This window comes from Bufo gargarizans, chromosome 3 (genome assembly GCF_014858855.1).
Source record: "Bufo gargarizans isolate SCDJY-AF-19 chromosome 3, ASM1485885v1, whole genome shotgun sequence".
Taxonomy (NCBI): domain Eukaryota; kingdom Metazoa; phylum Chordata; class Amphibia; order Anura; family Bufonidae; genus Bufo; species Bufo gargarizans.
The window spans coordinates 593,360,854-593,387,611 of NC_058082.1; the positions used below are offsets into that span (position 1 = coordinate 593,360,854).

The 26,758-nt window shown below is 46.3% G+C and overlaps 1 protein-coding gene across 6 annotated transcripts in view; it reads left to right on the top strand.

The window, feature by feature from the left end:
• The window catches only part of TIAM1 (TIAM Rac1 associated GEF 1), a 216,092-nt gene that overhangs the window by 117,947 nt on the left and 71,387 nt on the right, over window positions 1-26,758 (top strand). For 5 of the 6 annotated variants that reach the window (XM_044284404.1, XM_044284405.1, XM_044284403.1 and 2 more), the window contains 7 exons: window positions 11,530-11,754; window positions 12,498-12,683; window positions 15,207-15,353; window positions 16,709-16,783; window positions 17,141-17,311; window positions 22,339-22,443; window positions 23,741-23,819. In XM_044284404.1, coding sequence (XP_044140339.1) covers window positions 11,530-11,754; window positions 12,498-12,683; window positions 15,207-15,353; window positions 16,709-16,783; window positions 17,141-17,311; window positions 22,339-22,443; window positions 23,741-23,819 — 988 coding nt within the window. The remainder of the gene's footprint in view (window positions 1-11,529; window positions 11,755-12,497; window positions 12,684-15,206; window positions 15,354-16,708; window positions 16,784-17,140; window positions 17,312-22,338; window positions 22,444-23,740; window positions 23,820-26,758) is intronic. The other variant, XM_044284406.1, reaches the window with a different exon arrangement.

Here is a 26,758-nt window from a genome sequence, read left to right on the forward strand (position 1 = left end):
CATATAGCTGCATGATGACCCTTATGGCTGCTGATGTTGCCCCAGGGCTAGACTCTTAACTTACCCCAGATACTTAAAGAGGTTCTACAGGATTAGGAAAACATGGCTACTTTCTTCCTTAAAGGGCATCTGTCAGCAGTTCTGTACCTATGACACTGGCTGACCTGTTACATGTGCGTTTGGCAGCTGAAGGCGTCTGTGTTGGTCCCATGTTCATATGTGCCCGCATTGTTGAGAAAAATGTCTTAATTTATGCAAATGAGCCTCTAGGAGCAACGGGGGCATTGTCATTACACCTAGAGTGCTCTCTCTGCAACTTCCGCACCCTCTCCACATTGATTGACAAGGCCAGGCAATGCAAACATCATCACGCCTGGTCCTGTCAAACTGCAGAGGGTGCAGTAATTCCAGAGAGAGCAGAGCCTCTAGGTGTAACGGCAACACCCCCGTTGCTCTTAAAGGCTTGTTTGCATTTGTTAAAACATAATTTTTCTCAGCAATGCAGTCACATATGAACTTGAGACCAACACAGATGCCTTCAGCTGCCAAGCGCACATGCAACAGGTCAGCCAGTGTCATAGGTACAAATCTGCAGACAAGTGCTTTTTAAGAAAGAAAGTAGCCATGTTTTCCTGATCCTGTACAACCTCTTTTAGTGACTGGGGTAAGTTAAGAGTCTACCCCTGGGCTAACCGTAGCAGCCACTGTACAAATCTGCTGACAGATGCCCTTTAAAGCGCACTACACCTGTCCACAGGTCGTGCGGTACTGCAGCTCGGCCTTATTCACTTCAGTAAAGCTGAGCTGCAATACCAGAAACAACCAGGTGTGGAGCTGTTTAAGGAAGAAGGCAGCCATGATTTTTACTACTGTAAAACTCATTTAAAGGGGTTGTCTCACCACAAAGTCAATCAGCTGTTTATAGCAGGTCTGGCAGACAGCTGAATTTTGTGGTGGAAGTCGTGGCCAGTCAGACTTGTAGTATGTAGCCTTCAGACGAATGACCTACCATGTAATGCAAGAGCCGCTCTTATGGGGCAGCTTTCAGATGTTTCTCTCGCGCCACCCCATGATGTCCATATGGCCTGATGGGAGCTATGGGCAGGAATTTTCATCATGTGACAACCTCTTCAATGGCAAGTCTACCTAGTTGTGTAGAAAGTAGTGTTGAGCGAACTTGTGTTTTAAGTTCCGCGTCTAAAGTTCGGGTTATCGAAGAATCGCATTATGGATTCTAAATTCCATTATGGTCCATGGTAGCGGAATCAATGACTGGATTCTTTGATAACCCGAACTTTAGACGCCAAACTTAAAACACAAGTTCGCTCAACACTAGTAGAAAGTAATGTATCCCAGTATAACTGGGCGGCGTGGCCCTTCAGGAGCAAGGGTTGTTGTGCAGTAACCTCTTCCTATAATGAAACCTTATCACCTAAAGTACAACTCTATACAAAGCTTCTCAGTAGTAATAACCTGTCCCCGCGTTCCAGCCTTGACGTCCTCCCACATGTGTAAGATATAGGATTTCTCCTCTTCAGAGGGTGACCCCTAGGTTAGAACACTTTTTGTGTGGGTCCAGGAAATGAGATGAACGCAGCTTTTGGGAATCGTCCTGAGTCACACACGTTCCCAGACTTCATTTTAGCTTTTGGTTAAATCCCCAAGGTCACATCCTTAGCGTTTGAAGTTCTCGCACCTCTCAGACTGAAGATATTTCACATTCCCTTGGTGGCTTTGGAGGGCTTCTTATCATTTCTTGTTCCTGTAATACAAGTATCATGAATTTATGGGATCCTGAAAGTATTAGTCAGGCAGGAACCATAGGGGGGGGGGGGCTTTATTAAACCTTCGCTGCAGATTTCTGGCTTTAAAAAGTCAAAAAAATAGTGGCTTTGCAAGTTTTTGAGGTCGCTTGCTCAAAAAGTTTTTACACCACTCACTCCAGTTGTGAAAAGTAGGTGTAGTTAGCTGTGGTAATTAGTTTCGGTCCAGATTTATCTCTGAGACTTGTTAAAAAGTAAAAAAATAAAGGTTGCGCACTCATTCCAGTACTAGGGCGGAGTGGGAAAACTGGAGTAACATTTCTAGACAAGTGTTAGGCTGCACCAGTTTTAACTCCAGCAGAGACTACTGTGAAACTGACTGCAGATATTACTCTCTCTGATAAATTCTCCCAGTTCTCTCTTGTGAAGGCCTCATGCACACGACCGTTGTGTGTTTTGCGGTCCAAAAACTGCGGATCCGCAAAACACAGATGGCGTCCGTGTGCTTTCCGCAATTTGCGGAATGGCACCGATAGCCTTTAATATAACTGCCTATTCTTGTCCGGACAAGAATAGGACAGGTTATATTTTTTTTTTGCGGAGCAATGGATGCGGACAGCACACAGAGTGCTGTCCGCCTCTTTTGCAGCCCCATTGAATTGAATGGGTCCGCATCCAAGCCGCCAAAACTCCGGCTCGGATGCGGACCAAAACAATGGCTGTGTGCATGAGGCCAAAGCCTCATACACACATCAGTGTTTTCCCATCAGTGATTCTGAGCCAAAACCAGGATTGGGGCCTCCACAGACATGAGGTATAAGGGGAAGATCTGCACCTGTTCTGTGTTTAGAGCCGCACCTGGCTGAAAATCACTGATGGAAATCACTGACCAAACACGGACGTGTGAATGAGGCTTAATACTCCTAAGGTTATGTTCAGTCTTAGCAGAATTTTTTGCGGATTTTTATTTATTATACTCCTATAGCGCTGACCCATTCCGCAGCGCTTTACAGACATTAGCATCACCCTGTCCCCAATGGGGCTCACAAGTTCCCTATCAGAATGTCTTTGGAGCGCGGGAGGAAACCGGAGAACCCGGAGGAAACCCACGCAAACACGGGGAGAACATACAAACTCCATGCAGATGTTGTCCTTTGTTGGATTTAAACCCAGGAGCCCAGCGCACCAGTGCTGTAAAAGATTTTCCGCTGTGGATTTGTGGCCACGTTCACACCCGCAGCTGCCTGTTGTGCATTTTGCACAGACTTTTGCCGTAGATTTCAGTCTTTGCTGTGTAAATCAGGGCTGTGCGGTCGACAGGCAAACCTCACACTCCGACTCGTTCTTTAAGGTGTTGTCCACTTTTTGCTATTCGTGACCTATACTCGGGATAGGTCATCAACATCAGATCGGCGGGGGTCCGACTCCCGGCACCACCGCTGACCAGCTGATTGAAGAGAAAGCAGCGCTGTTTACCTGCTCGCCGCAGCAATTGCAGTGGTGAGCAGGTGTAATTACAAGTATGGCGTCCCCATTCACTTCTATGGGACAGATCAGTCTGTTCAAGTAAATGCTACAGAGCCTTCCCATAGAAGTGAATGGGGACGTCATACCTATAATTACACCTGCTCAACACTGCAATTGCTGCGGCGAGCAGAGAAGGCAGCGTTCGTCCGAGCGCCGCCTTCTCTTCAAACAGCTGATCAGCGGGGTTGCCGGATGTCGGACCCCTGCCGATCTGATATTGAGGGATAGGTTATCAGTAGTAAGAAGTGGACAACCCCTTTAAATGACCAACGTAATAACAAATTTGCTGTAGTAAAATAGTGATGTCCGCACCGTTTGATACAATATATTGGAATACAGTTTCTGAAGAAAAAACTTCTAAGTTGTAAATCTCTTTCCTTTCCTCTCTGACAGCAGGCACACCCCGCGGTGAACGTCGCTTCGGAGCCGATGCAGTACAGATTTATTTTAACTAAGGGTCTCAGAGCAGAGTATGAAGATGGGGCCTTTGCTGATGTAGAAGTACAGGTCTCCTCTGGCAGTCAGTGTGTTAGAATGAAATCCGCAGCAGCTCAGAGCTGCCATAGATTCCAGTCACTGTGGCTTTGAAAAAGTCACAAAATGTGGTATTGCAATTTTTTATATTTTTTTTGTTAAGCCACAAAAAGGCGTAGGGGAAGTGATGAATTTTGTCTGACTCTTAGGCCCCTTTCACACGGGCGAATTTTCCGTGCGGGTGCGATCCGTGCGGCGAACGTATGGCACCCGCACTAAATCCTGACCCATTCATTTCTATGGGGCTGTGCACATGAGCGACGTTTTTAACGCATCACTTGTGCGTTCAGTTGAAATCGCAGCATGCTCTATATTTTCAGATTTTGACGTGACGCAGGCCCCATAGAAGTGAATGGGGTGTGTGAAAATCGGATGGCATCCGCAAGCAAGTACGGATGCCGTGCGATTTGCACGCATGGTTGCTAGGAGACCATCGGGATGGAGACCCGATCATTATTATTTTCCCTTATAACATGGTTATAAGGGAAAATAATAGCATTCTGAGTACAGAATGCATAGTAAACCAGCGCTAGAGGGGTTAAAAAAAAATAAAAAAATAATTTAACTCACCTTAGTCCACTTGCTCGCGAAGCCCGGCATCTCCTTGTGTCTCCGCTGCTGATGAACAGGACCTGGGGTGAGCTGCTCCATTAAATAGAGCTTAAGGACCTTCGATGACGTCACTCCGGCCTCACATGATCTTTTACCATGGTGAATCACCATGGTAAAAGATCATGTGACGTACCATGTGATGACCGGAGTGACGTCATCGAAGGTCCTTAACCTGTATTTAATGGAGCAGCTCACCCCAGGTCCTGTTCATCAGCAGCGGAGACACAAGGAGATGCCGGGCTTCGCGATCAAGTGGACTAAGGTGAGTTAAATTTTTTTTTTTTTTTTTTTTTTTTAACCCCTCTAGCGCTGGTTTACTATGCGTTCTGTATTCAGAATGCTATTATTTTCCCTTATAACCATGTTATAAGGGAAAATAATACAATCTTCAGAACATCAATCCCAAGCCCGAACTTCTATGAAGAAGTTCGGGTTTGGGTACCAAACACGCGCGATTTTTCTCACGCGAGTGCAACGCATGACAATGTTTTGCACTTGCGCAGAAAAAATCGCGCATTTTCCCGCAACGCACCCGGCTCTTATCCGGGCAAAAAAACTCACGCCCATGTGAAAGAGGCCTTAGGGTCCATTCACACGTCTGTATGTGTTTAGACGTCCGCAAAACACGGACATTGCCAATGTGAATTCCGCGTTTTGCGGACCGCACGTCTCCGGGACTATCATCGAAAATGCCTTTTCTTGTCCGCAATTGCGGACCAGAATAGGACATGTTCTATTTTTTGGCAAAATGGGAGTGCGGATCCGCAAATGCGGATACGGATAGCACATTCCGGCCCCATTGAAAATGAATGGGTCCGCACCTGTTCCGCAAAATTGCAGAACGGATGCGGACCCATTTTGCGGACGTGTGAATGGACCCTTAAGCTGCCATACTCATTAGATCTGTGGCCAAACCCGTCAACGTTTTGGCAGATTTGGCAAACCATCTAATGTGTGTGTGAGGCCTCCTGACTCTAGGTCAACGGCTGATGTCGGGGAAAATGAGGATGGGGCACGTTGGATTTCATCTGCCTGAACATTTTTCACTCTGCACCCAGAGGTGTCTGGCAGCAGCTTTCTCCCCTCTCCTGCTGCCGAGCATGCGTATGGAGCAGAGGATCTGGAGAGGTAGATGTTGGCTTGCAAAGGATGAAAGTCTACAGCATGTCCTCAAATACACAGCGGATAAATCTGCTACATGTGAATGAGCTTTTGAGAAACCTCATTCATACTGATTAAAAATGTCTTAAAGGGGTTTGGAAAACTGTAATTTGTTAGCAGGGGACCTTACCTTTTATGTTTTTAAAGCCTTGGAGACCTCCTCATGAGGCAATGTTGAGCAACCGTGATACCAATCTGCTCCTCTGCTCTTTCACAATGTTCTCCCTGTTCCAGATTTTTTTTATTGGTGGTTTATTAAAGGGCAGGTGAGAGCCTGGACGTCACATTTTACAAAAGTAATAAAAGTAGGATATTTTCCAGCTTTTTACCACCCAGTGTTCTGGGGAACAGATGTGTACATCAAACCTAGCAGAAGCCGAGTTCCAGGAACATGGATGGTGGAACGTAAACTCTGGGATATTGGAGATTTTTTTTTATTTTTACAATTATTTATATTATTTTAACCATTGGTGTGTCATGTCCCGTCCCTTTAGTTTCATACCAGTAAGGTGCGCAGTAGAAATAAGTCCTGCGTACTTGACTGTTCTTCCTGTGCTACAGGGAAGGATGTCAGGGAAAGGGCTCAGAGAGGGAAGGGTATTCCAGTTGAAGAACATTAGTCAGCCCTTTCCTGACCTGAAATGGATGATAACAGAGTACAATACATTGTATGCAGTCGATGAGATTAGTGTCCCTTTAAGGAGGAGCTGTCTCTTCTCCTAACATGTCTGTTTTCGTAACTACTTGCATTCTCCGCGCAACAACACTTCTGGAGCCTCTGTTCTTAGGTCTGTATGTTGTGCCATTCATTTGTTGTTTCTTCTTGAAGTTATGAATGCTAGTAATTTGCAATAAAGGTCCAGCTGGGTATTACCATTTGGAGGGGTGTCCCTGCACAGTCTGGCATTATCCAATCAGTGCTGCCAGTGTCTAACTGTGAAGGGGAACACCCCCAATTACTAACGCCCAGCTGAACCTTTACAGCAGACTGCTAGGAATTCATTCATAACTTCTAGCAGGGATAATGAAGGAAATAGCACATCACAGAGTCGTAAGACTAGATGTTCCAGAATTATTACTTGTGGAATGTTCTGTATTTTTTGCTCCATAAGACACACCTGTTATATGGAGGATAAGAAAAAAAACATTTTTCATCAGACCTCTGGTCGGACCCCCATTCCTTCTTATACATCAGATCACATCCCCATCAGACCTCTGTATCAGACCCCATAGCTCCTCAGATCTTAGACCAGACCCCCCATTCCTTCATAGACCTCATATCAAGCTCCATCAGACCCCCATCGTACCCATATTCCACCACAGACATCAGATCCCCTTTCCTTCCCAGTCCTCAGATGAGATCCTCATTCCTTCTCAGACCTCAGATCAGACCCCCAAGCTCCATCAGGGAAAAAATAAATAAAAGAACTTGCCACTCCTGACATTCACCGCTCCTTGGTCTTCCTCCGGCCCGCACTGCACTGTGACCTGACGTTGCGTAGCATCGGGTCATAGTGTGCGCCTACGTGCACTACTTCCTTATGCTGTACGCAGTCAGGACATATGCAGTGCAATGCCTGGAAGAAGACCAGAGAGCAGTAAGTATAGCCAGCGCAGCACTTCACTAACCTCTCCCAGCGGCTCCTGCATACTAATGACCGCTTTGCACCATAAGACTCAGTGCCCCGCTTCTGGGGGGGGGGGGAGTGCATCTTATAGTCCGAAAAATATAGTAATTAGTTACTAAAATGGACATGTCAGGAGAAGTGAGAGGTCCTCTTGAAATTATTTCACCTGGAAGATGTTATTTGTAACCATATGTCCCGCTCCCCTTTGACTTGCCCAGCCTATGAGATCTATCCAGCTTGTTTTTGTGTTACTCCTTATTCATTTTTGGATGGCCTCCTCTGAAAGGCGCATGAACACATTACCCATAGCTGGAAGCAAGACAGCACCCCCCCAGTGCTGGAGAAGGAGCGTTTTGGATCTGGCAGTCTCATTCTGTCTGAAGCTAATCTCTGTCTGTAGGGATTTTTAGGACAGACATGAAGAAACACGAAAAAGGAAAAATAAAAACCCTAAACTTTGCCTTGTGGGCCGTGTTTTGAAGGGATTCCACCGTGAGGAGTCTTGTGCTTTGAAATGAAGATCTGAGTTGCACAGAGGGTGAAGGAAACTCTCTTCATTTTACCGAGAGATTCCCGCATCGCCATAGCAACTGTCAAAGCCAGTTTGTCTCCTTATTTATTTTGCGGTTGCGCTTTCCGGGTGAAATTGCGTTTTTTAGCAAAATTAAATTTTTCGTTTGAAGGATTTTGTAGCACCATGCGATTGGCTGCATAACCTGAGTGTTATCAGTAGCGGCAGACAAGCAGTTTCTTGGCATTGAGAAACGGACCTAATTCCTGCCCTTCTGTGTTATCGGTGAATTATTTCTCTTGAAACCTTTCTGCTAATGAGAAACTGATAATTGCTAGTTTCCAATGAAGAACAGCACATTTCTGAGTGCAGCTCTGGAGTATAATGCAGGCTGTTACTCAAGATCTTGAAAAAGTAGGTAAAGTACAGTATGTATACAGTGACTGCACCACCAGAATAGTGAGTGCAGCTCTGGAGTACAATACAGGATGTAACTCAGGATCAGTACAGTATAAGTAATGTATGTACACAGTGACTGCACCAGCAGAATAGTGAGTGCAGCTCTGGAGTGTAATACAGGATGTAACTCAGGATCAGTACAGGATAAGTAATGTAATGTATGTACACAGTGACTGCACCAGCAGAATAGTGAGCGCAGCTCTGGAGTATATTACAGGATGTAACTCAGGATCAGTACAGGATAAGTAATGTATGTACACAGTGACTGCACCAGCAGAATAGTGAGCGCAGCTCTGGAGTATAATACAGGATGTAGCTCAAATGTATGTGTGTGCGTGTGTATGTGTATGTGTATGTGTGTATATATATATATATATATATATATATATATATATATATATATATATATATATAGCTCTATATCTCTATCTATCTATCTACAGGCTTTAACTTCTGATCCGTGCAAGATAAGTAATGTCATTTATATTTCCAAGTTACTTGTTATTCACCTTTTATATGTGAATTGTAAAATGGTCTTCAAAGCGAACTCTTAACTTTTATTGATTTTTAAGATGTGAACATTGCTCTTGTGAGCAGAGTGGCTTCCTGCAGAGTGTGTGATGTTTTAGACCTTTCTCCTTTTATTTACATGACTTAATTCCCTGTATGTGCCTCCATCTATCCCTCTTATTTAAATGGATCCATCGACCATTTGTAAAAACCTGTCCCTTAGGCTCTGTTCACATTATCTTTGCCATATACACCAGGAAAGCTCCTACATACACGTCAACCATACCTATAGGTACTTTTTACTACACTGTTCTTTGCAGAAGCGTCCCTCAAACAACAACGTTTTTTCCTTTTTGTTTTTTCTTTTTTTTAGTAGTTGAAATGCTGGCGTATGTCCGTACAGTGACATATATGTTGGAGTCGTCTTCAGGGGTATATGTCGGGCAGCACTCTCTGCTGTTACGCCTGACAGAAGGTCTAGATGTGACTTTTGGAGCCTTATTTGCACCTCCTCGGCTTATTGACTGGTGCAGGCATCATGCCTCTGAAATGTCGATCTACTGCTTGAGACTTTCATGTATGTTCCTCTACATGACAAGGCCCCTTGTCTTACATGGAGATTCATAATGATGCCTCAGCAGTGCCGGTGGCTCCCAGTGATAACCGTAGACGGTCGTGTTTGTTCTGTAATTAAGGTGAATTCTTGAGATGTGAGTAATCCGATAGATAATGTCTTGTTTGACTGCCAAAACCAGAACAGGTTCCACTTGGTAGTCAGGAAACCTAGTCTCAGCTCTCCATCGTCCTGTAATCTTCAGAGCATGCGATAAAATATTAGATGATGATGTAGCAGAGCTGAATTGGTCACTTAAAGGGGTCGTTCCAAAATTAAATATTGATCATCCAAATCATAACAATTTTCCAGATGGAATCACCAGCACTAGACACATTAGGTGGCCGTTCTAAGAGGGAAATTTCAATATATCCGCAGCACTCGCCGGTAGTTGGTGAAAAAGTGATTTATTCACTCAGACAGCCAGATTACAGCGACGTTTCGACCTTGGTTGGTCTTTATCAAGCAATCTAAGAGGGAAACAGAAGAACAGCAGAGGGCGCCATAACAAGTGTGTAATATCTAAACACAGATGTATTTTATTTTTTATTTTTATTTTTTCATATTTCCAATCAAATATAATATTTTTAGGGATTAGTGAACTTGTGTTTTCAAGTTCGGTGTTCAAGGTTTGGGTTCTCTAAGAATTCCGTTATGGATTCCGCTACCACGGACCATAACTTATACAGAAGTACACCGCTCCATCCATTGGTGGTTACTGCAGCGCTGCTTCTATTCACTTCAGTGGTAAATTACTTTAAAATCTATGGATTAAAGACCTATTCTTTTGAAAACCTTTCGGAGAAGACTCACCCATAATCTGGGGCTCGACCTCTAGAACCGTGCTGCCCCTGGTTCTCGTGTAGTGCCCATGCCCCTTTTAGTCCATTGCTAATGTTGACCAAGCTTAGCTAGGAATGCAGTGCATGGACCCGTCCCATGTACCCCCACCCATGCTATGGTCTGACGTGCTACATCAGGAGATAAAGCCTTAACCTGCCGTGTCACTTTAAGACATCTTGGCTTGCACCTGGCAAAATCACGTCATGTTCTGTCAAGTGGCAAACTCATCTCTGTTCGATCTGTACTGACCTCCCTTCTTGCTGTAGAGAGCACACAACTCCCATTGAGGTATTTAGCCCCGGCACTCCTCGGAGACACAGAATCACCACCTTGGTCAAACATTTGCTTCTGACAATTAGAAGCTCATTAAGATCCCTCCACTCACGGAGTGCTGCAAGTCAACATGTCTCTTACCTGCCGTAACATGGAGACCCTCATATCTGTCACTGGCCCCTGATAAGACGCTGAGGCCCCGTTCTATTACAGGGCAGTCATTCTATTAAAATTTTGACGCCATAAAGAAAAATTTCAGCAGAGAAACGCAATTTTTAAATCCCCCAACCTTCCCTTGAGGAAACCGGTTTCTCCCTGTGTGTGTAAGTATTAGTCGTCTAGTCGCTTGTAATTTATAATCGTTCTGGCTTTACTGTACTGGAAACTGACTCTACATGCACTGGAGAGCTTGTACTTATGTCCAGGAGCTAAGCAGAACTGTCCGAGCTGCAGTGTAACGCATAACAAAGGGACAGTAAAAGTCTAGGGGACAGATTTGTTGTAGTCCGGTGGCATACACCTAATCATGAATTAGGCGCTGAATCTGGCAGTCCATGCGCCTGAAATGAAATCTAAGCTAGCTCCTGGCGTAGAAGATGATACATGTGGCGGCCCTGCCCCCTCTTCACCTCGTTCCACCTCCGTTTTGGGAGTGGAGTGGCCAGTGGAGTAATGGCATTAGTGCAATCATTTTTGCGCAAGTGCCGTTTGCACCTTTTCCATTCCACAAAAGTGGTGTAAATATATGATAAATGTGGCCCTAGGTGTTTGAGACATGAGGTAGATTCGAGACTCCCTTAAATTGCAGTTCCTGATCACCTTCCCTTATTGAGAACATAGTTTCCCTTAAAGGGGTTGTCACATGTCTACCACCCCTTTCCATGTGCCCTATTAGGTCATAATGATGTCCTCTGGGGGGAGTCCACTTCTTGAGACCTCCCCCCAGGAGCCAGAGCACAGAGCTGGTAAAAGAGCAACAATTTGCGCTTAGACCTAAGTCCTCTGAGTATTAGATGGATGTTAAAGGGGTTTGTCTGTGATTAGGCCGGCCTTTTAGATATTAATTCTAATCGATTCTGATTTTTCACCTTTCAGACGAGCAGTCAGACCGAGCTAGAGAATTGGATCACGGCCATCCACTCTGCCTGCGCCACCACCGTGGCTAGACAGCACCACAAGGAGGACACGGTCAAGCTCCTCAAGTCTGAAATCAAAAAGCTGGAGCAAAAAATCGACATGGATGAGAAGATGAAGAAGATGGGAGAAATGCAGCTTTCTTCAGTAACGGACGCCAAGAAGAAGAAAACCATCTTGGACCAGGTGAACACTTTTATGAGATTAAAGGGATTTTCCTGCATTGTAATATTCATGACCTTGCTATAGGAAAGGTCATCGATATCAGATTGATGGTGGTCCAACTCTTGGCACGCCCGATTTCCCCCCCCCCCCCTTCACACCACCACCCCCAGAGTCTGTCAAATTCCAGCAGCAGTCGCACAATATCTGCCTTTTATTGTTTTCAATGGGAGGGGGGCTAGCCTTTCATGTGGCTGATGGTTTAAAGCCAAGACTGTGCCATGTCATTTCTGGGTGCGGTGCCACTGGAAGCCTCACCGGGTATCTGCTCGCGGTTTATCTCCATTAAGTAGGAATAAACCGCAAGCAGGTCCGTGGCATGCAAAGAGAAAAATTGACTATAATGATGGACATCGTGGATGGATTGATAGATGGGTCTGTTGACTTTCACTACAGTAGTCAGACACATAGGTTTCTACACGAGCTGTATATACAAAAAGGTAGCATATTTTTTTAAATAAAATTATTTGCAAAGTTGCTTTATTACCATTTGACAAAAGATTATGGGTATTTACTGCTTCAGCATGTCGTATACCCATAGGCCAGGGGTAGGCCACAACGTTAGTTGCCCAATGTCAGATGGAGGTGTGAAGTTCCCACTCCAGTAGAAATTAATGGGGGAAAAACTGTGTGACCTCCAGTATTATTGCTTGATATGTTTGAGTTCTTTAATTTTTTTCGGTTTCTCCTGTCTCTTCTCCTTGCAGATCTTTGTCTGGGAGCAGAATCTTGAGCAGTTTCAGATGGACCTGTTCCGGTACCGCTGCTATCTCGCCAGCCTGCAGGGTGGCGAGCTGCCAAACCCAAAACGCTTACTGGCTTTTGCAAGCCGACCAACTAAAGTTGCCATGGGGCGTCTAGGGATCTTCTCGGTGTCTTCATTTCATGCTCTAGTAAGTGACTTAGTCTTGATTTTAGTTAGAAACCACACAAGTTCTAGAGCTGCAAGGGTGTGAGCTTCCTGCATTGGCTGCAGAAACCCGTCGGTAGAGTTTGAGCATCTGTTTTTGGAGAAAAGAGGTATTGGATGTTTTGGGAGACTGGTAGCTCCCTTCTATAAGGAGAAGCAGGAGAGCTCCAGGGTGGGTCAAGGAGCAAAAGCCATGGAGGAAATTGAAGAGGCAGAGGCCGCTTTCAGAGGTGGTGGTGTAACACGAGACAAGTTGGCTGAGGTCGGACAGGAAATTCTCCATAAATTTGTCCACTTGTCTGGCACGCTCCAGATGTTGACAGTTGTCAGTGGTGCAGGTCTGTGTGGTGTGGAGGCAGCAGTCGCACCCAGACCCTGGTGCCTGAAGGGGCCAAAGGTTCCTCTTTCACATAAAGACACAAGTATTATAAGTGACATATCGTATGTCTGGAGCCCTGTAGGGGTAAAACCAGCCGGCTGCCATATGCAGTAGTGACCCTTGCCATCCATGGTGGCCAATGGCTGCATGATGGTAAGCAGGGTTTTGGCCAAAACCCTTAAAGATTTTGCATTTGAGGACAGGAGCCTCAAATTACCTCATGCTTGCAATCCTGGATTTCTCCCTGACATTCTTCCAGGATTCTTTTTGGAGCATGCCCACTAATCCAGCATTTCCAACACTCTGCCATTAAAATGTATCACCACAAGCAAGTGAGAATATAAGGTTTCCAGTTCCGGAAGTGTTTTATAATGTGCACACAAGTTTCCACTAACCATCCAGCATGTCCTGTCTTTTAGTAGTCAGGGTGGCCTGCCAGGAGGAGCAGGTGTTAAAGAACACGGACAGCCATGTTGCCAGTGTAACTCCCACCCGCAATCTGCCTTCTGTTACGCACACATGAAAGTCATTATCCCGGATTCCTGTCAAACGCCCGCGTTCCAACTTCTTCTCCATAAATAGCTTGCAGGTTTCCAGCAGTATGGTGGGTCACCGTACACGTGTGTGCAGAGATTACAGAACACTTAATATTCAGCACCTTCTGGGCTTTTTTGTCTTGGAGAGCTGCATTTTATAGCTATTGTGTGGGAACAGAAGAGAACTCGTAATAGTTCCCAGTTCTGGAGGGCGGGTGCGACTATATCATATGCTGCCTCTCCCACCGAGCTGGAGAATACAAGAAAAGAACAGGTTGTGGGTGGGATACTCTCAGAAGATCACATGAAAGCTCCATGCAGGTTTATGGCCTTTTATTGTCAGACTCTACATGCGGTATTAACACACCTGCAGAACATATGAACTATGGCTTTCCTGGAACAAGATGCGTGTGTATTACAAGAGCTTGCACAATACGATCGGCATGTGCACATGTATGTGGTAGACGCACGCACTTGAAAGCCCAGTGATCTCCATATGTTATCATGCAGATGTTGGAGGGTGGCCCTCTTAATACAACAGATGTAAGGGGGAAATACACTTTCTAATATTGTGGTTAAAGGAGTTCTCTGGTTTAGAAAGCTAATTTTTTATGTATTACATTAGTAGAACCTCATCCATTAGACTGAGCGAGCACCACTCAATCTGTCAGCCGAAGCTGCCGATTTCTAGCTGAAAATGTAATCGCCTAAAGTTTATGGGACCTTTTGACTTTCCACCCTCCAGGGTAAAGACAGATTGGGCTGTTGGATTTCAACGTACCTGATCCCTTTATTTTCAGGGGAGTAAAGCTGCTGCCAGAAACGCCCAGTGGCATCTTCTACCCTATTGAGAATACATGTGCTCAGCCGAGCGTGCATGCGTATGTGTGGTCAGGCGGAATAGCGGTCTAGCAATGTTTGACCACCTTTATGCAAAAAGGTATCTCTCAGGGATAGAGAACCATTTCGCTTGTGCCACCTTTTAACAAGGCTTGGAACATGACCAGGGAAAATGGCTGAGCCAGATATCTGTCCGTAGACAGCTGTTTTGTGGTGCTTGACCCTCATCATTACAGATCAGGATTCTGTCTGGCTCAGTGTGATGCCCTGTACACAGCTAAGGCAGGGTGCTGAATCTCCTTAGACACCAACTGTGCACGAAGGCAGGTCATTGATTTCAATGGACACCTTGTAATACATAATTTCTACTGTGGTGGTCCATTGCATCTATGGCTCATGATGGCTGCTCTGAAAAGACAGGAAATCCTAAAGCTTTTGCTATATTGATGACCTTTCCTCAGGATAGGTCATCAATATCAGATCGGTAGGGGCCCAACTCCCGGCACCCCCACCGATCAGCTGTTTGAAGAGAACGCAGCACTGGTGCGAGCCGAAAATCTCTCGTGTTCAGTGTAAAAGGAAGGCGCTATAGAGGGAGAGGGGAGGAGAGAGCAGGGCCTATGCTTGTCTCTGAATGGTGAGTGACTGGGTGACTACAGCCCCATGGCGGCTGAACCAGTCACATGAATTTCTGTCTGACAACAACGTTACCTTAAATGGGTTTGGTAATGGAGTTTCTGGTTTCTTGCAGGTGGCCGCCCGTACCGGAGAGTCCGGTGTCAGGAGACGAACACAAGCAATGTCCAGATCTGCCAGTAAGAGGAGGAGCCGGTTTTCTTCTCTATGGGGTCTTGACACATCTTCTAAGAAGAAACAAGGGAGGCCAAGCATTAACCAGGTAAGATGGTGAATTACTTGCACTGTAGTGACTTGGAAGTACTTGCTAAGATCCCGGCTTCATACACTGCTGTTGTGTGGATGCCTATGGCTTCATAGTATGGAGGCGCAAGGAGTTTTACTCTCATGGATTCATAAAGGACACGTGGAATCACCATATGGCGGTACATAGAGTGACCCTGATACCATTCAGGCTCTGTGCACGCAGCCTTGCCTTGTTAGGCTAGCAGTCTAGGCGATATTCCATGATACGGGCTTGCCATGTCCTCCGGTTGTTACTCTCCTATAATAAAGGCTTGCGGGGGTACGCCTTACATAACTGTAGGACGAATTATTGTAAGTCCAACAATTTTGCCTCTCAAGCCCTCTCTCCCATTCACATGTGCAATTGGCTCGGCCAAGCATGCATGTGCAGCTCAATAGGGAGAGGGAAATAATGCACTGCCAGATGCTTTTGCTGTCAGACGGACAATTACTCGGCTGACTGCCGTCTCTCCCGGCATCCCTATGTAGATATTGGCCAAGCCGAACATGTACATATGTATTGTATTGGGAGAGTGGAGATTGCCTCTAGTGAAAAACAATGTTTTAGGGATTAAATAAAAAAAAATTATAATTAATAGCACTCGCAAAGACGGTCGCTCCTCACTTGATGAGGAAGGATCTGTGCTCCCAGACTGATGACGTCACCATGCACTCCCTGCATGATGTCGTAACCACGCTGCGAGCACAGGTCCTTCTGCGTCAAGTGAGGAGCGACTGTCTCTGCGAGTGGATGAGGCGAATACAATGTATTTATTTATTTTTTATCAGAAGCAAAACTGGGGAGTACAAATCGAGTCATGATTAGAACTGGGATCCAGTAATGGTGGAATTTGCTATAATGGGGGCCACAAATGCAGGCATTAATAGTCCTGGGGGGGCACTAATGGAGGCATTCTTTATACTGAGGGGGGCATAATGGAGGCATTCTTTATACTGAGGGGGGCTATGTGATGTTCACGGGGCCCTACGTTGACCATTATGTATACTGTGAGGGCACTACAGGGGTTGGGATGTAAAAAATAAATAAATATGAAACTCATCCTTTTTCAATAGCATTTTTTTAACGCCTATTAAAAAAGGATGCATAACAGCCATTAAAAACGGACGGACAGCCAGAAAACGAATGCAAAATGGTCATGAAAAACTGCCAGTGTGTCCATTTTTAATGGCTGTTTCGTTCACTGTCCTGTGACTGTAGCCTACTCGGCTATATGGTAAAGGCGTGCTGGGAGCTTGGCGCTCAGTATTTTAACACTTTGTATGTTCCAAAGGCATTTAGTGCCAGTTAAACTGTTAACTCTTCCTTCCCAGGTATTTAATGATGGATCAGAGCCTGTCAAGAAGTCCCTGGAGGGTATCTTTGACGAGACCACCTCTGAAGACAAGGTAACGTTCTGATGAGCTCTTCCACTGCAGCGTAACCTCTCCCCCAGAGCACAGAACATGGCAAGTGCTTTAACTCCACATTATCCAGTCTCTGGTCAGTGGTAGTGGTGCAATGTTCTGCAGATCCCTAGACTAGTAATCAAAGTAATGAAGCCCCTGTAAGAGCGACGCGCGGAAGTCCCCAGCGTCTGAGTCGTAGAGAGAGATTAATACCGGAAGACTCCAGATTTAATTAGAATTTATGCTAATCCCGTTTAGCGGTTGTGGATTAGTCTCCTGATAGGTAACAGGATTCCTGCAGCGCTGATTTCTCGATGAATGTGTAATCCTTCCCCCATGTTCCTTTATTCTGCATAGAAGGAAAAGGAGGTGGTTCTGACCAGCGTCCACCCTCACAATCCCGACACCGACATGTGGGTCCACGACTATCTAACGCCTTCCTGGGTTTGTTTGCCAAACGACCAGTCTATCCTGATCGTAATTCACCCCGAGGACACCGCTAAGGATGCCTTAGAGTTTATCTGCAAGGTAATGCAGCGTGCAGGGTGTGCAAGTTCATAGATGGATAACTGGGAACGATGGCTGTACCGTACTGCACAGTAAAGGGGAACTCTTGTTTGGCCACCAGCTTTTGTAACTATCTGCTCCATACACACACACTCGATTTGGCCGGGCATGCATGTGTTATCAATGGGGAGGAAGCTGCTACCAGATCTGTGTAGTAGGGGATGGAAGATCAAGCACATTGAAATCCAACATGCCCAGTCTACTTTCCCTTGGTGTCCTCTTCTGGCAGAGAGTTGGCACAGCACCATACACATTTAGGCTACTTTCACACTGGCGTTTCTGGGTCCGCTTGTGAGATCCGTTTTGGGGCTCTCACAAGCAGTCCAAAACGGATCAGTTCAGCCCCAATGCATTCTGAATGGATGCGTTCAGAATGCATCAGTTTGGCTCCGTTGCGCCTGTATTCCGGTCTGTAGGTGGACACCAAAACACTGCTTGCAGCATTTTGGTGTCCTCTTGACAATACAGAGCCAAACGGATCCGTCCTGACTTACAATGTAAGTCAATGGGGACGGATCCGTTTTCACTGACACAATATGGTGCAATTGAAAACGGATCCGTCCCCCATTGACTCTCAATGTAAGTCAGGACGGATCCGTTTGGCTCTGTATTGTCAAGAGGACACCAAAATGCTGCAAGCAGTGTTTTGGTGTCCACCTACAGACCGGAATACAGGCGCGGATGCAAACGTATCAGTTCTGAACGGATACAAGCGTTTGCATTATCGGTGCGGATCCGTCTGTGCAGATACAAGACGGATTCGCACCAAAGGCAGGTGTGAAAGTAGCCTTAGCTGGTCGGTGGTCCTCTGACATTAGAGGGTTCGGCCACCCTTCTGTGTATGTAGGTAGGATAACCTTTAGGTTTAGTGTCCTCTCTTATGGTCAGCGCATTGAACCCATGACTCACTCCACCCAGAGGAGCATGATGAGACTTGTAGTCCTGCACAGATGGCTTCATATTGTGGTCGCCTCATGCAGCGCAGTTTATGGATTAAGGTGATTCCAGTGGATTAGGATTTCCTGAGGTTACAATCTGCTACCAAATTGTGTAGCTGAGCCCAGATATGGACTTGGCGGTGACTGTGCATCATCTGGTGGAATCTGCTTGATGTCTGGAGGCCGCGTGACCCCGCACTGAACCCGTCACGTCACTTGTCACATATGTGGGCTTATCTCTCACTGATAGAATCCCAGTACGGGAGAGAGCTGGAAATGTACGTCAGTACTGCGTATGAAAGGGGGCCAAAAATCCCAGGCTGCGTACGCCTTCCAGCAAAAACGCTTTGTGAATGTAGAGTTCACTCCTTTGTAGGTTGAAGAGGATCTGTCTGGGTATTACAGAATTGTAATTAAGGGCGCATTCACACGACTGTAACGATGCATTTACACTGCGCAGATAGGATACGATTGTCCGGAAGAAAGCGTTCCTTCCCGACACTTGCCTGCTCGACAGTGGAGATGACTGCTGCATTTACCTGCAACAATCTCCTCCACAGTATGAGGATGAACGATCACATTGCGATCGCTCGTCCTCATTCAGCTGCATTGTTTCTGCTCAGCAGAGTAGACAAACCTGCTGCCCAGAAATGATGATTTAGGGCTCCGCACCCCCAGTCATTTCACCTGAGGAACTAGTGTTTTGCGCGTTCATCGGGTGATCTGCGGCACCTTTAGGTCCCTTTCAGACTAGCGAGTGTCATGCTTCGGACTTGCAGCGCAGCTCCAGTCCTGACCTCCCAGCACTGCCGTGGTCGCATAGCATTATATTGATTTATGATGTTATGTAACCCTAAGAGGTCTGAATGTACTGGATAACACTGACATAATGCATTATAAATCAATATAATGCTATGCGACCCCGGCAGTGCTGGAAGGGCTGGACGGGTGCTGCGAGTCTGGAGCGTGACACTCGCTCATCTGAAAGCGGCCTTGGGGTGCCTTTACACGCGGCAGATTTTGTGGCAAAAATTCCACAACTGAAAATCAGTTCCGTTCATTTGAATGGGGCAGCAAGCACATGGATTTGAATGTAACTGATTTTCAGTCGCAGAATTTTCTGCCACAAAATCTGCTGCATGTGAATGCGCCCTTACCCGATTGTCCAAAGCAGGGAGAACACCTGCAAATTTCCTAGGGCCAAAAACTGACAAATGCTTTAATGGGGTATTACACAGCCCAATGTTGCAGATGATTGTCGTGAGGGAAGTGTTCCCTCCCGGCAATCGCCTGCTCACTAGCGGAGAAGATCGGTGCCATTACATGCAGCGATCTCCTCCGCAGCATTTGGGGGGGGGGGGGGGAGCGATCGCTATGCATTCACTCGCCCCAATGCTGTAATACTGGTTTGCCAGCGGCACATCGTAATTAGACAGCACGATCTGCCGCCTGCAAACAATTTTTTAACATGTCAAAAGATTTGGATTGCCCAATCAAGCGTTTGATCGTTCATCAGCGGCAGTATTATACTTCCAGATGATCGCTAATGAGTCTTTATGCTCGTTAGCGATTATCTGCCGAAAAATTGGGCAGTGCAATACAGGCTTTAAGAAGCATTTACACCACTGCGCATCTGCAAAACACTGACATCAGCCGTGTGCGCACTTCAATGGGTCTGTGGTCCCCCCGTTACAGTGACGCGTAGGACATGTCTTATCTTTTGCAGCATGGCAACACTGATACTTCTGTGTGCTTCCGCATTTGTGCAGCCATATCGTTGGTTTGCCTGAGTACTACAGAACAGATTTGTAACTGCTATTTACTCTGGCCAAGGGATGAGGGTCCCATTCTGGCATTATTTAGGCATGGATCATTAGCGGTACTCATACAAGTGAATGGATCTGAGCTGTAATACCAAACACAACCCATGAGTCAGAGTGGCGCTGTTTCTGAAGAAAAGCAAACCCTTTTTTATTAGCCACCCCTTTAAGAACCGTGCACTCTAGAAATTGGATTATAGCTGCCATATAGCTGATTATAGGATGGCATTTCGATGAGAATTCAGTTTACTGCGCACTATAAGCAGCTATGGAGGTCATGCACGTTGTATGATCACTTTCTGAGGCCTTTGTGCATAGTGTTCCTTTTTTTAAGGACATGGCCATGATCTATGTAAGGGATGGCCAACCTGAGGCTCTCCAGTTGTTGCAAAACGACAACTCCCAGCATGCTCAGACTGACTACAGCTATCGGCCTACAGCAGGGCATGGTGGGAGTTGCAGTTTTACAAAACAAGAACCGCAGGTTGGCCATCCCTGATTTATGTGATCGTCCCCACGTATCTTGCTGCTTCTTGTTAATGCACCTGACCTGCGCTAGTCGACATTAAATGAGGGGCATCTGGTTAGCCCCTAACTCGGGACCGCTGAGCCGTACTCAGATGTTTCTGCACTTTAAACTGCTAATACGGTTTTCTTGTAATGTTATTACTTAATCAAGACTGCCCCCTAGTGGAACTAAAGAGAAAATACTCATTTTTTGCAGCATATGATGATGTAAAGTGTGAGTGTCTTGCATAAAAATAATGCAAATCAGATCAGAGGCCGTCATAACCATATGCAATAAAATAATCGATTCTGAGCAGCACCTCGGTTTGGGGCACCCCAAAGTCTGCGGCAGAGCCCAACAGAGGAGCGAGTAATAGTCTATAGTAATCCTATACAATCTGTTCTTCCTTATTCACTAGATCTATGGATACAGGATTTCAGATGCATTCTGAGCGGATCCTTTTCTATTCAGAATGCATTAGGGCAAAACTGGTCCGTTTTGGACCGATTGTGAGCCCTGAACGGATCTCACAAACGGAAAGCCAAAATGCCGGTGTGAAAGTAGCTTTAAAAAGAACCTGTCACCTCTCCTGACGCATCTGTTTCAGCATCTACTTCCATTCTGGAGCATCCATACTTATGACTATGTTGTGCCATTCCTCTATTATTCCTGCAAGTAGTTATGAATGAATTACTAGCAGTTTGCAATGTAGGCCCAGCTGGGTGTTACCAGTAAGTGGGTGTGTCCCTGCACAGTCTGACTTTGGCAGCACTGATTGGATAGTGTCAGACTGTGCAGGGACCCCCCCTCCCCCCAACTGGTAACACCCAGCTGGACCTTCATTGCAACCTGCTAATTATGCATTCATAAACTGTTAAAAAAAAAAAGATGTGTCAAGAGTGGAGAAAGGCTCCTCTTTAATGCCGTGTTAATATACCACAGGGTTTAGATGAAGGGGTTGTCATGAAGTCTATGGGCATCATAGAAGATGGTACCCCATGAGGGAGCTTGCTCTATGAGCCAAAATGGAGACCCGCTTGGTATGAGTGGCTCCTTTTTATTACAAGCACAGTCATCTGAATGGTTGGCATGTAATACTACCTGGCCGTGCCTTCTCCTGAGCAGGACCCAGGTTAGTTAGCTGATCCCACTTATAGAGGAAGGGGAATCCTGCTACCCTCTGCTGAGTGGTGTCCTGCTCTCACTGACCTGGAGCATCATTCACTTTATGACAACATGTCCCCACTGAATCCATACCGTCCAAGGTACAGAAGACTGGCAGAGTCAGAGTTGGCAGCTGTGACCCTCCTGTCTTGGAAGAGCACACATCACTTTCTACATAAGGGTGGGTTCACATCACGTTTTTCCCATCCGTTTAATGTACGGTATATAAAAAACGTATACATTAAAAGGATGCCTCAGACTAATACCAGTTCCATGGTTAAAAAAAAAAAAGTGTCCTGCGTTTTTGTATCTTTTTCTAACGTATATGTCAAACGTGATTTATGATCCCACCCTAATAGCCCCCCATCTATTCAGTATTACATAAGTGTTCATGCTCACGGTGATTTCCACAGGACAGCAAGCAAAGTTATCGTTACTAAACTTCCGAGACCCCTGTGCAAGGAGCTGCTTAGCGCTGTTGCCGGCAGGTTGTGTTGGAGCAATGTGCCTTTTGCTATGCAATCAGATTAATACAGGTTATTGTTAATTGCTTTGCAGACTCACAAGTTGGACTACAACGCTCATTATCTTCGCCTGAAATTCTTAATTGACAACCAACCCCGGCACTACATTCCGAAACACGAAGAGGAGATCTACGAGTTGGTAATACTGTCTTATTTCCTTCTTTACCATTTCAAGTTTTTTCTTTCTAAGTGCCCCCTACCTCTGCTGACGTCCCCCCACCACCACGATTGGTTCTTATCAAGGCGGAAATGGGCAGGGAGCAACAGAGCGTTTACACAGGACCCGCTGTAGTGGATGGACCTTTTATTGTGATCCAGGGGTACTTTCAGCGCTTGCTCATGGGGGGAATACTCCCTCTACCGCATCCATATTCTGTAATGGGGTATATAGGTAGAGGGGGTCTGCTGGTTTCACATGGACTAATATTTCTGCTTGATTAGACTGGACCATGTCAGATGCTGATCTTTGGCACTTAAAGGCTTTGCACACCTCCAGGGGCATTATTTTTATTTAATTTTTTTCCATTTTTACTCATTTTCAATCAATCAAGTATTTTTTTTCAATTGGTCTTTATTAAATATTTTCAGCCATTTCTGAGAAACAGGGGTTAAAATTCAATCTGTTTGCAAGCTGTCTCTTTCTGTTTTCTTTGAATCCCTAGCTAATGTGTAGCTCAAGTCTCTGATATCCTGGCCTCATAATCACTGGAAGCTAATTCTTATCAAACTGATAAAAATATGGCTTAAATATGTGTTTGAGGTGATGAGAGCTACACATGAGCTGTGTGATTCAAAGAAAACTAAGTGACCGCTTGCAAATTGACTTTTTTTTTTTTTTTAACCCCTGTAACACCGAAACGGCTGAACAGTTTTAATAAAGACCGACTGACAAAATGATTTAGTCCAAAATGAGTAAATTGCAATTATGACAAAAAAAATATGCCCGGAATGTGTCCCTGGCCTTTAATCGTTACTATCTCAATACACAAAAAACAAAAACAAATGGACAGAAACAAAAAAAATATATGTTCTTGTGCTTGAGCCCTTAGTTTGGATAAATCTCCCCCTCATGTACTAACCTCCTGCTCATGAGAAAATGGAAATGCTTTCTTCTTAGGCTTCCCATGGTTCCTCCACCTTCCAGGTGATGAGGAATGTCTCTGTAGCTATCAGCAGACACGTTCCTTCTTGTCCTTGCGGCAGGTGACACAGCGGCAGGTATCGCCTGTGCTTGTTTGCTCACCTGCTCCATCAACGGAGGCCGCCCCCTGTCAGGACATAGCGGACAGGTGGTGATGTATGTGAGGAGCGGCTCAACTTTAAACTCTGCTCTAGAGGCCACGCCCCGGGAAGGATTTTTAGGAATCGCTGTAATTTATGGATAATTGATCTGTAAATTTGTGGATAATTAAATGTGTTCCTTTATGTTATTTCAGCTTTATAAAGAAATCGAGATTTGTCCGAAATGCATGAAATACATAAAGCTTGAAAAGATCGAGCCTTCAGACAATTTTGGTGAGTTTATTGCCTGTTTTTGTGTTTCCAATCAATTTTTCTTTCAAATTTTATTAGTTTTTTTTCAGTCTGAATGTTGAGAGTCCTGTAACTAACTAACCAACTAACCGTGGCCCGGTCTAGGAGGGATAGAGCCAGCGTGGACACACTATCCTGAGGATAAGCCATCAATATGAAATCCCGGAAAACCCCTTTAAAACATTGCCTGCCCCTTTTCTAGCTAAAATTGTGTCACTTACTCAGCCCTTCACTTCTCCAGTTGTCAGAGCAGGACCACCTGTTTACCCAGCAGTCACAGCAGTGTCACCTACCTCCTTCTTAGTCACAGCATGTACTCCCTCATTTCCATATCCATCACGGCAGGTGCTGGCACGCCCCATTCTCCAGATACCAACCCCACTAGTTCACTGTTTAGGGTGTCCCCTAGCAGTGCCCCCTTTGCCCCAATGAAAGCGCTCATTGCCCATGGCCCTTCCACTATCCCCCTCCTGCCCCTGCCTCACTTGGCCTCATTGGTGGTGCACCCCTGTCCCCTAGTCAGAATGTAGATGGGTGAATAGCTTATAGTCGGATGCAGTGTGTGGTCGTGAAAATCGTTATTTCACCAGTGATGAAGCCGTGCCCCATCCTGCTGTCTGCTGAGGGCTAAAGGGGGAGTAGGAAATGATGAATGGAGGTTTGTGTGATGGTGGGTATAGTGTTAACTTGCATCGAAACAAATTCTGATGATTGCATTATCTTTTTTGTATTTGGAAACTATTAAAATGTATTGAGTGTGGTAAACTGCACCTGACGCTGCTTCAGAATCTGTCTGCTAGGATATTATGGTGTCTGATGGGAGTGCTAGTAGTTTGACTTGTGAATTAATGCAGGTCCAGTGATTGTTTGAAGCTCCAGACCGTTCTATATAATCGAATGCTGTATTATATGTGGTAACAGTAGCATGCAGGGAGGACCATACATGTAATAACTGATGTTAGCATACCGATAGTCATGGCTTTAATGTATTCACCGCAAATTAAAGGGGTTCTCCGGGAATTAAGAAAAGGAAAATACTTAAATATTACTTTATTATAAATAGGGCTGCACGATAAATCGAAAAAATAATCGAATCGCGATAATCGCCAAATGCGATATGGCGATTTGGCCGACCCGAAAATGCAGCGATTATATATAAAAGGGGCCCCGCGCACATAACTGCCTTTTGCATGTAAAGTGTTTTACTAGTGTCTGTGGGTGAAACAATCTCTCTCCTAAGAGGTCCGGCCTCTGTACTCACTATGAATGCAATGCTCTGCAGCGAGCGGCAGCGAGGTGGACGGCCGGCGCGTGACTGACGTCACTTAGTAACGCTCCTGCAGAGCATTGCATTCATAGTGAGTACAGAGGCCGGACCTCTTAGGAGAGAGATTGTTTCACCCACAGACACTAGTAAAACACTTTACATGCAAAAGGCAGTTATGTGCGCAGTTTAGGACACGAGGGGGACCAGCATAAGATGCTATATGTCTTAAGCTGGCCCCCCTCATGGCCCTATGTGTCCTCCACTCATCCCCTACAACAGCGCCCTCCACAGGTCCCCCTCAACAACAGCGCCCTCCACAGGTCCCCCTCAACAACAGCGCCCTCCACAGGTCCCCCTCAACAACAGCGCCCTCCACAGGTCCCCCTCAACAACAGCGCCCTCCACAGGTCCCCCTCAACAACAGCGCCCTCCACAGGTCCCCCTCAACAACAGCGCCCTCCACAGGTCCCCCTCAACAACAGCGCCCTCCACAGGTCCCCCTCAACAACAGCGCCCTCCACAGGTCCCCCTCAACAACAGCGCCCTCCACAGGTCCCCCTCAACAACAGCGCCCTCCACAGGTCCCCCTCAACAACAGCGCCCTCCACAGGTCCCCCTCAACAACAGCGCCCTCCACAGGTCCCCCTCAACAACAGCGCCCTCCACAGGTCCCCCTCAACAACAGCGCCCTCCACAGGTCCCCCTCAACAACAGCGCCCTCCACAGATCCCCCATAACAGCGCCCTCCACAGATCCCCCATAACAGCGCCCTCCACAGGTCCCCCATATAACAGCGCCCTCCACAGATCCCCCATATAACAGCGCCCTCCACAGATCCCCCATATAACAGCGCCCTCCACAGATCCCCCATATAACAGCGCCCTCCACAGATCCCCCATATAACAGCGCCCTCCACAGATCCCCCATATAACAGCGCCCTCCACAGATCCCCCATATAACAGCGCCCTCCACAGATCCCCCATATAACAGCGCCCTCCACAGATCCCCCATATAACAGCGCCCTCCACAGATCCCCCATATAACAGCGCCCTCCACAGATCCCCCATATAACAGCGCCCTCCACAGATCCCCCATATAACAGCGCCCTCCACAGATCCCCCATATAACAGCGCCCTCCACAGATCCCCCATATAACAGCGCCCTCCACAGATCCCCCATATAACAGCGCCCTCCACAGATCCCCCATATAACAGCGCCCTCCACAGATCCCCCATATAACAGCGCCCTCCACAGATCCCCCATATAACAGCGCCCTCCACAGATCCCCCATATAACAGCGCCCTCCACAGATCCCCCACAACACAGCGCCCTCCACAGATCCCCCACAACACAGCGCCCTCCACAGATCCCCCACAACACAGCGTCATCCACAGATCCCCCACAACACAGCGTCATCCACAGATCCCCCACAACACAGCGTCATCCACAGATCCCCCACAACACAGCGTCCTCCACAGATCCCCCACAACACAGCGTCCTCCACAGATCCCCCACAACACAGCGTCCTCCACAGATCCCCCACAACACAGCGTCCTCCACAGATCCCCCACAACACAGCGTCCTCCACAGATCCCCCACAACACAGCGTCCTCCACAGATCCCCCACAACACAGCGTCCTCCACAGATCCCCCA